The following is a 10482-nucleotide window of genomic DNA, read 5'->3' as shown; positions in this document are numbered from 1 at the left end:
GACAATAACTGCTTTTCACGCGGCATTTTTTAAGTGAGCCCCCCCCCCCCCCCTTTTGCACGTGACGTCACATCCGCCTGCTCGTTGACCCGGCGACCATGCTTGTGACCCAGTCGCTCAGTCTTCGTTCAGTGCTGTGCTGCCGCGGATGCTTTCAAATTCGTGGCACCGGCACCGTTCACAGCTCTTCCTCATCCGATTTGTGCCTGCTATGGCGCCGCATGAACCTTTAAACGCGGGTTATTACTCTGAACTCATCGGCAGTATTCGCCTTCGTTACGAAGACAAGTTGAAACTGTGCGATGATATCGATCCATACACGCTGCGGCCCGGAGTGGACACAAGTGCCGATGTGAGTGGCTTCCCCGAGATTTCGCACGGCGACATCGTCACGTATCTTGTGTTTTCCGCGAACTTTGTGACTTTGGAAAACATGAAAGCGTACAAAGCTTTGGAGTCCCACAATTATTTTACAAGCGGCTGGGTGAAGCACCTTTCTGCCAAGGAATTCCAGGACGGCAAAGTTGTCCTGCTCGGCGAGGTAAGCATTACGAATCCATTTGATGATTGCAAACCTTGTTAATCTGTATGAGCAAAGCTTTGACGAATGGTCCGTACGCCGTTTGCGCTAAGCGCTCTCTGCGGCGCATCTGAAGCGCGACATTCGGTTGGTTATGTATATACGCGAGCACGTGAAGTGCCCGCAAAGCGTGAAAGCAGGCGGAAAAACCTTATCGGTTCCAAAAAACAAACAGAAAAACGGAACTTGAGGTCAAATCTAGGTGATCAGAATACTTTGCTTCGTGATGACCTCGGTGGCTCGCTCGAGGACCCGGCGTTGAACAGCCAAGTCCTAGCTGGGCAGCGCAGTCTCCCACAGATTAAAAGAACCGAGTTGCAGCTCCCATTATGTGCCTTTGTTTTTATTTTGACAGTCTGAATGGCATTGCAAATGAGCAGGTTCAGACAGACAAGTTCGTGCTCCCGCAACTCTGAAAAAAAAAACGGCTCAAATGTTTTGTTCTAAGACGACATCCCTAGGCAAATTGCAACTGAACCGCAGCAATTTTGAAATGATAGGTCAGTAAAGCCGACGTTTTTTCTCGTTCTCTTCGCAGGTGAACCACTCACAGAGGCTGGGGCACAAACCTCTCCAAGTGTGGATTTTGTGCAAGAAGGATGGCGCTGTGATCACTGCGCACTGCACATGTATGGCTGGAGCAGGGGAAGCATGCTCCCATGTTGGAGCCTGTTTGCAGTTGAGACCGGTATCAAAATGATGAAGTCAAGAAGTTGCACCCAGAAGGATAATATGTGGCTGCCCGCTTATGTCGAAAAAGTACAATATAAGCGACTCAAGGACATAAACTTCACATCATCTAAAGGGAAAAAGCGGCAGCTTGATAGCAATTCCTTTGAGGCAGGTCCAGTCAAGGAGCGGGCTCATGTCCCGCCACTTTCAGAGCAGGAGCGTACCAAGCTTTACGGCTCAATTCAGGATGCCGGCATTGTTCCTTCAATTTTTTTAGTCCTCCCCGGATATGATGGACACTTTCAAAATCCTGTACCGATGCATGATGCCCGTTTGAGAAACCTCTACTCCGAAGAAATGTTGGCGCATGATTTGGATGTTTTGGTTAAGAAAGCCAATGATGTCATGCCATCAATAATTATAAGTGAAGAGACCGTAAAGGCCGTTGAAGCTTTGACAAGGCAACATAGCAGCTCGTCTAATTGGTTTTTGTACCGAGCGGGCAGGGTGACTGCTTCTGTAATGAAAAGGGTGTGCCACACAAGCATTGATAACCCTAGCATATCACTGCTAAAACTGATATGCTATCCTGAAAAGCAGTCGCTGAAGACGCCTGCCGTCACATGGGGAGTGAAAATTGAGCCCCGTGCCTTCAGGGCAAACCAAACCAGTGAAGCCGAGAAGCACGACATGTTCAAGTGCTCCAAGTCGGGGCTGCACCTGAGTACAAGATATCCGTTTTTTGGAGCAACACCAGACGGTCTTGTTTGTTGCGCATGCTGTGGGAAGGGTGTTGTTGAACTTAAGTGCCCATTTTCGCTCAGGGAAGTGAAGGACGTTACAGAGATGGCTACTGCAGGTTCCTGCCTGGATACTGTCAATGGTGTAGTCCAGCTACGGCGACAACACGGATATTTCTACCAAGTGCAGACACAAATGGCTGTATGTGATGTTCAGTGGTGCGACTTCGTGGTGTGGACACCTAATTTGTTGCACGTGGAGAGAATACAGAAAGACAGGCACTTTGTGCTGCTGGAAGAAAATTCTTCATTCATGCAATCCTGCCCGAGCTTTTCAGCACCTACTTCACCAGGCAGCATGCTGGTCCAGTGGTAAACTCTCACAGTGATGTCTACTGTTTTTGCCGTGGACCAGAAACTAGAAAGATGGTTGCTTGCGACAACGCATCCTGCCACTACAAATGGTTCCACTTTTCATGCGTGGCACTCAAGCGAGCACCAAAAACTACACTGTGGTTTTGTCCAGAGTGCAAAGGACCCAAAGGCTAAGCAACCTGTAACACAACTTGGACAGCTGCCTCATGTTTCAACCTTGGAAGTGCGTCTTGAGGCTGGAACACACGTGGCCCACATGGGACGCGCTGAAATCTGGCGTTGAGAAATGACAATGCCGTCAGCAGATTCCGAGTTTGCTTTATTCAGACATGCAGGAGCAGGACTCACAATCACTTATCCACTGAGGCCGAAGCCTGCTGTCCAGTGCTTTATTCAGACATGCTGAAGCAGGATTCACAATCACTCATCCACTGAGGCTGAAGCCTGCTGTCCAGTGGCGTCCTTTGGTGCAGCAACAATTGATGCACACAAGTTAGATAGCACACAACACACAGTTACAATTTTGTCGAGTGGTCGACTTCATCTCCTGGCCGGCACACAACGTAATCGATTGGCACGACAGACTTCAGAAAAATAAACTTATTCCTAATGAGTCCAATTACTCTTTCCACGTGTATTCGCACGTTTGCGAGCTTTCTTGTGCTCTGCACATCTTCTGCTGAAAGTTGTTTCTTTCCCCTGGTAAACGCTGGCACGTGAAGCTTTGCACAGTAGAAACCAACGCTTTCGCTGATGTTAAAACCCCTGTCTGCGAGTACAACGTCTCCAGGCACCAAGTTGTCCAAAAACCCACAGTGTTCGGTGATATGTTTGTCACTTGCCCTGCCTCCCCAACCTTCGGATATATATGTAACAACACCTTGTGGAGCAATCCCAATCAGGAACTTGTCTGTATTGCTATCTTTATACTGGGACCATGTTTCACATCTTGGCAGATACGATGATGGCCTTTCTATCTTGATTTCGAAGCAATCGATGATGACTGCTACATTCGCACCAAACGAGTCGTAGAATGCTTGTGGCATTGTCTTTTGCAAAGCATCTCGTGTGGGCCAGATTATTTCATCTTTAAGTCTGCAATACGCCACGTGCAGCCACTTGTCGAAAATGCGCGATACTGTAGCCTCTGAAATATTGAACCGAAATGCAAGGTCAGCGTTTTGCAGATTTACTTTTAGCTTCATCATGAACAGAACGAATTCTTGAAATTTTGTGAGCTTATTGTTGACATTGTGTGAAATGAAGCTTGCTAGGGCTTCGAACACAGCAAATAAAACAGCAAAGTTTGGCATCCCAGTGTACAGTCGCACCTTTGCTTCACAACTTTTCAGTGAGTCTTCAGTCACCTCGAGCTGCTCTTTCTCTTTCTGCAATGTGTACAGACGTTCATTCAGCACTACAGAATGCTGCTCCAGTGCCTGTATGTCTTGCATGGTCATGTCGGTTTGAACAGCGATTCCTGTATAAAAAAAATAGTTTATAAGCTCGTAAAATAGAGTGGCAGCCAGCGAAACTGCATGCTGGCTAGGCATCACAAGCACTAGGTAAGCGGACCGACGCACCAAAGGCCTTGGAATGCATCGTAAGCAAAAACAAATGACCATGCATTACTATGAAAAAAAAAATGCCTACTGACCTGTCTCATTTTCATCGGCGCTGACTTCCTCGGCTTGCGGTGGCTGTGGGGAATCGGGACAGGCACGCGGCGACGCCTCCGATGCCACTGCTGTCGCTTCAACATCGGCCCGTCGCTTGTGAGCGAGTCTTTTTTCTCTGCGATCGTGCCGCGCGGAATCAGCATGCCTGGTCCCGTGGCCGAGACTGAGAGACGGGGCCCAGTCTGGATTTGTCTCGTCGAACAGGTTGGACGGTTCTCCTGCGGACGCAAAGCTGTTTTCAAAGCGTTCCACGTAGTCGTGTTGGCTTTTTTTCTATAAAACGGAGATACATACAGTGGGCTCACCTTTTATGAAATGCACACCGCAGACGCGCACATTGGGGCTTTCGTGGTTGAAATTAGCACGTTTTATGCGTGCTAACCACAAGCTGCGGCGCTTCGCACTCAGAGTCTTGGTTTGCTCGCACTGGTTTTCGATCACTTTCGGCAGAGAGAAAAACCTCGCACTAGTTGGCCTTTTCTTTCTCCCTGTAACGTCGCTGCGATTGGAGCAGCCCACAACGGCGCAGTTGACCATGCTGAGACTGCAACGCTTACGCACACGCGGAAAACAACACGAGCTGGCACTACCGCGACCACTCCAGTGCGCACGGAGCGGCGGTGGGTCATGAATATGGCGGCCGCGTATCCCAGCATTCCTGTTGATGACGTCGGTGCAAGCCATGTATTCATCAATGAAGCAGACATTAAGTAAGAGACACAATACGGCCTACAAGTAGCGCTTTTCATTCTGCCAATGTGTGCTCTTGGTTTCCGCTGTCTTCTGCTTCATCCTGGTAAGACACCAAACTTGCTATCGCGTTTAGTTTTCTTTTGTCGATGACTTAAAGTTAGCCCGAAACAGCTCTTAGTTAAGCACAGCCCTGGGAGAGGTGTTTGAATTCGTGGTTGGGGAAAAATGTGACACTCCCAGGGGGATGGAGATGCAGACAGATAGGCTCGAATTGTCTCCGTAAGAAACGCGTACCACAAATGTGAAATTTCTTTGACGCCGTGTGACCAACCACGGTGGCTCAGTGGTTATGGCTCTTGACTGCCGACCCAAAGACACGGGTTCGATCCCGGCCACGGCGGTCGAATTTCGATGGAGGTGAAATTCTGGAGGCTTGTTCGCAGTGCGATGCCAGTGCACGTTAAAGAACCCGAAGTGGTCGAAATTTCCGGAGCCTTTTACTACAACTTCCTTCATAGCCTGAGTCACAATGGGACGTTAAACCGCCATAAACCTCAGCCCCTTCTCATAGCTGAGGAGAATGCTGAGCTTAGCCTTAGCCGCCAGATGCCTCGCCCTTCTTACTGAAGCAAGGTAGTTTTAAAGCTGTCTGGCATCGGGGTTTATATGTAACAAGCCTTACCACAATTTTTTAGACGCTATACACCACGCGAGGATTTCCACCCGACATACCCTCTCGATACACCAGAAATATACACATACTCGTTACTCTTTGGATCTGTACAGCCGATGTAGATTTTACAATGTGCCAAAATTTAGCCTGAGTCGACCAGAAGCCTTGTGTTCACGCTATTTGGCCTCAGATGCAATGGCGCCAGAACAACCACCATCAGCATCAACATTTCTTTCTGCACTAGTCACTCGGTGGCTGCAGTGCTGTGAATGAGCCATTGCCGATCTGTAACGTTTCCACTGGCATCAAATTTAATGGCAGATTTTTTGTACCGAAGGCTTGTACTTGTATCCGAACCTCTGTGACACCTGTTGTCTGCGAGATATATTTATCAGCATTTGATCAGCGCTTCGCACAACCCCTTTCTTGTCAGCACGTGTCGCCCATTTTTCGCTATGTTGACGATTACCTAGTTATACACTTCACTCTAGAGGATATCTTGACACCGCCGACCATGACACAATTGAAACATACGCATATGTTTAGAGGCCTCACTTTCACGCACGAGTTGGCAAATGATAACTGCCTGCAATACTTGGACATTAAGTTTCAAGCCGTCCTCAAGCACATTTGCTTACAACCCAAGGAATAAGAAGGCCCCACTGCCATTAGAAAGCTCGCAATACAGGCTTGTTAAACGCGCTAATGTAACAACTCAGCGCTTGCATACAGCTGATTACTCTCGTCATTTAATAACCGGTGTATGTGAAAGCTTATCTCAGAAATTGAAGGCCTAAAAGAGCCGGGAGGCACTACGACGAAAGATCTCTTGCAGGTTATGTCCTACATTAATCGTGTTTTGCACAACGGTACTGGGTCAAGATCGGCTTCTCGGCACCGTGTACACTTAGCAGAGTGTCGGCATTGATGACACAAGAGTTGACATGAAGTGCTTTTTCCTCCCGAAAAGCATTGTTGAATATAATAGTCTGAATACACACGATACGAAACACAATACGAATACTGCCGAGAATTTCGAGAAAAAAATGGAATTGTGCTTATGGTCCTAATTTCCATTTCTTCTAATATGCCTTTCTTTCGTATTTTCTTCCTCACCCTGTAACAGCCCGCAAAGTGCTAACAGCATTGTAAATAAAAAATAGTAGGTCCCAGTGTAGTAATGAGCAGGTCAAGAAGTTCACCGAGTCTATTTTGGTCGTGGTGGTGCTGGAAACTTTTTTACAAACAGGGCAGTTTACGACGCGCAGGTCCTTGGGCCCCCGCACGTCCCGACTGCACTCAAACGTTCATGTCCCAGAGGTTCATGACGCTGGCACCCCAGCCTGCGGCGATGGCTTGCTTGATTGGCCGAGTCCTCGGAGCGCATTAGGGTCTCCCAAGCCTACCAAGTGGTAAGGTGCTCCAGGACCCGCGAGGGAGGATCCGCTGGGCAGAGGAAAAGGATATGATCGAGAGTAGCCTTGGGGTGGTGGCAGAGGGTACAGGAGGGGTTTGTGTGGCCTTAATGATAGCGCAAGCATATATAAGGGGAGGGTAAGACGGGTGTAAGGTAAGGGCAGAAAAGAGTAATTGGAAATGCGATCATTAAAAAAACTTTGTTCGGATCGAAATACCAAACCGAGTGGGTGGTGGTGGAAGCATTTCGCAGCATGAAACCACCGCCAAATTTTGGCTGTGGTTATGTGCTCGGCAGCTGACCCGAAAAACGCGGGTTCGATCCAGTCTTATGTGGTCGCATTTCGGCGGAGGACAAATGCTAGAGGCCCGTGTACTGTGCGATGTTAGTGTACGTTAGAGGTCCCCGACTTGTTGAAAATATACCAGAACCTTTCTCTACGGAGCCCTCATAGCCCTAGTTGCTTTGGAACGTTAAACCCACATAATACAAACCTCTTCACACGGTGTTCTAACCATTTCTGTCCTTTCTTTTATCTGTTTGTTAACCCATTTATTCGCTCATTTTTTATTTTGTATATTGAGTTTCGTTTTACTGCCTCATCACCACCTTTGCTCTGGTTGATCGTTTTCATTCCGCAGTCTGCGTAGTCATCTCCGGTTTTATCGCCTCACTTTCGCACTTACTCTTGTTGGTGTTCTGCATTTCACTATTTAGGTTTCCATGGCACGTGCTTTTATGTCGTCACCTTTCATTTACTCCAGTTTCTTGCAGTGGGAAGAAAGTATGCCATCCCTGCATCTTTTTTTTGATAGTTTTTTTTACATGAATGCTACGTAATGCGATTTCAGATTTCGTTGTTGATTCACCTGGCCCCAACTGTGGACCTTTTCACTGCCCACAGCTTAAGCGCGCGTGTGTTGGACTGTGCTGCGCATGAGCTGTTGATGCCTGTATGAAATCCGCCGATCAGAATGGTGCTGGCACAGTCCAGTGGTGAGACGGTTGCGCTTAAAAAGGCAAATGTGAAAAAGGCGATAGTTGCCAGTTAGATTTCTCTCCCCCTCTGTTTAACTTCTTATGTGCTAATGACAAGGGTGGTCGCTCGCCTGGGTTCCCGCCTTGAACAGCCAGTGCTTTCGCTTCCTTGAATAAACGGTTGGCAGTCTGCAACCCTGGCACCTTATTCGTTTCTTTACCTCCTGTCCTCGTCCTAACGTTCTTCGAAAATGAACCAACTAGCCCTCAAGAACGTCCTACTAAACAACTTTGATCTCCATGAGACTTCCAGTGAAGCGGATGAATTTTCTTTCATAATGTAAATGGAGTCAGATTTAATTTGCGAAGATGGTGGTGGTAAACTTATTTTGACATAGGAGTTTTGGCCAGAGGCCCTTGGGCCCCCGCACGACGCCACTACACTCAACCTTTCATGTTCCTACGGTAGATCATGTCAGCAGCCCGGTCCATGGCGGTCTTCTGCTGGACGGGGTCCTCAGAGCTTAGCAGGGTCTTCCAGTCCTCCCAGATGATGAGGTCCTCCAGGCCCCGTGGGAACAGATCCGCCGGCCACTGTAAATTTGTTCTTTAAATCACAAGCTTCGTAAGCTCAGTTTTCGTTAGGTCAACTTTGACCAGGTCGACCTGAGCTTTGACGAGACGATGTTGAGCCAATGGGGCCGAGTGCTGAGCGACCACTTTGCCGGCAAAATAGGAACGAAATGAGAAATGTTCAGAGTACCAATACGGGAGGGCTGAGAAAGCTGAACGACACGACCACAACAAATGCAAGTCTATGATTACGGACAAAGGATGTGTTTTTACCTCCACGTTTTGACTAGAGTCACTAAATAAAGACTTAGAGTACCGTCACTGCAGCACGGCGGTAAGCAGGGGCGGCCATTTTGTTGTTTATCATTGTTGCCAGATTGCCGCTTCGGCGACCTCGCCGCTAACTTTGGCCCGGCCATTTTGTAAACAACGCTGTTAGCCACCCTGCGCTGCGGCGGGGATCGTAGCCGTACGGCATAGAATAATCCTGCGAGTTAAAACAGCCAAAAACGCAGCAAAACGGCATCCTCGTATGCTCTTGTGCAGCTGAAATGCTGCGAGGCGCGGAATCCCTGGTCACTGAATCGGTCGCCGGCAGCACTCGCAGCGTCGCAGCACTAGGACTACCACAGTTGCCCGACTGAAAACGCATAAGCCACAAAATGGCAGCCCCCATGAACCATCGCAGTGTAAACAAATATCACGTGATGCAAACTGACGAATGATCGTGGCGGCGGCACAGAACAATAGGAGAAAAGAGTGCCGGTACTCTAAGTCTTTATTTAGTGACTCTAGTTTTGACAACTGAATCTCCGAAGTGCTAAAGACAATAACATGTGAACAGCCTTGCTAAAAAGTATCACGACAGGGCTTATCTTATTGGGACGCACGGGCAGACGCACGGTCCTGTTGATGAAACATGAATGGGCAGTTTGTATTACATTCTCTGTACACACTACAAGCAGGCCATGACATTGTTGGCATTGCTCTTTTGCACTCACACCGATACCATATAACAGGACCGGAAATGCACAGTCGCCGTTTGAGCACACCGCTGCCCGTATGCGACGACAAACATAAGAGAACCCTCAGCAGTTTTCGTATGTAATGTCTGCGACACAAGATACACTGCAGTGTCACGTGATTGAATAAGTACAGCACTGTGATCCACCACTCGGGTATGTTCGAATAAACAGGCATTGTGAGTAACTGCTTGTCAGAAGAGGTTCCAGTTTTTTTTTAACTGCATTCGTATGCTTTACCTGTGTGCATAGGTTATGCACACGAAGTAATACTTTCTCGTCAGTAGGCCGCTTTGTTAGAGCCTGAACAGCGGGCGCGCAGACACGCACACTATGGTATCCGCTTTTCAGCTGATAAACATGCGTGAGTGAGTGTAGAAAAAGAAACAAAAACGGTTGACTTACTTATGAAGTTGATTCAGGCGCAGGAAGCCGCTGGTACCATGGTTGGCGGCTAGGTACCACATCCAAAGAAACAGCAGCTCTGCGATGACACCAGGAGAATATTGCTGCTACAACGTAAACAGGTGGTTACATGCTATTACTGATGATCTCTGGGGTTTAATGAAGCGAGTGTCTAAGCCAAATGCTTTGCCCGTACTCCATTGGTACTGTTTTTCAGCAGCGCAGGGGACAAAGGAAGAGACAAGTACACAGACACGGCGCTGAACTTACAACTGGTTTATTGAGACGATTTGCACTACTTATATACAGTGGCAAACAATCTCAAAAGAAAAGACAGATACACAGAAAAGATTGACGATAATGACAATTCCTGAGCACAGGTCTACAGTGGCACAAGACCAGCTGCGCACGTTTTTCTATTCTCATTAAGGAAACGTAGCTATTTATCAGACAGAGCTATTGAGGCAACGCTTACGCAATAATTTTCGAATATATAGATTTCTTGGGCTTCAATGATTTCACGAGTGATTTTTGATCTATTATCTGACAGCACTCGGCACTGGCTGAAAACAGGATAACATGGCGGTTTTTTGTTCTTTTTTCTTTCTTCTGTGCAGTCTCTGCAATGAATGCTAAGGTGACGAGGTGCGGTGCCGCTCACGTTGTTGTGTTCCC

At 47.8% G+C, this 10482-nt stretch overlaps 1 protein-coding gene and 1 long non-coding RNA gene across 2 annotated transcripts; one reads left to right on the top strand and one right to left on the bottom strand.

Moving 5' to 3' along the window:
* Positions 1–201: 201 nt before the first annotated feature.
* Positions 202–1280, top strand: LOC144107299 (uncharacterized). The gene is made up of 2 exons (XM_077640298.1): positions 202–541; positions 1119–1280. Exons 1-2 carry the CDS (start codon positions 212–214, stop codon positions 1278–1280), a joined length of 492 nt encoding a protein of 163 aa, XP_077496424.1. The 5' UTR covers positions 202–211.
* A 2498-nt stretch (positions 1281–3778) lies between these two features.
* Positions 3779–4462, bottom strand: LOC144106317 (uncharacterized). Its single transcript, XR_013308972.1, has 3 exons — positions 4352–4462; positions 4025–4264; positions 3779–3847 (listed from the first exon to the last, which is right to left on the bottom strand). It is a non-coding gene; the product is annotated as an uncharacterized LOC144106317 (long non-coding RNA).
* Between the last annotated feature and the right edge of the window lie 6020 nt (positions 4463–10482).

This window comes from Amblyomma americanum, chromosome 10 (assembly GCF_052857255.1).
Source record: "Amblyomma americanum isolate KBUSLIRL-KWMA chromosome 10, ASM5285725v1, whole genome shotgun sequence".
NCBI lineage: Eukaryota > Metazoa > Arthropoda > Arachnida > Ixodida > Ixodidae > Amblyomma > Amblyomma americanum.
The sequence above is the reverse complement of the archived record's forward strand: the minus strand, read 5'-3'. Positions and strand labels throughout refer to the sequence as shown.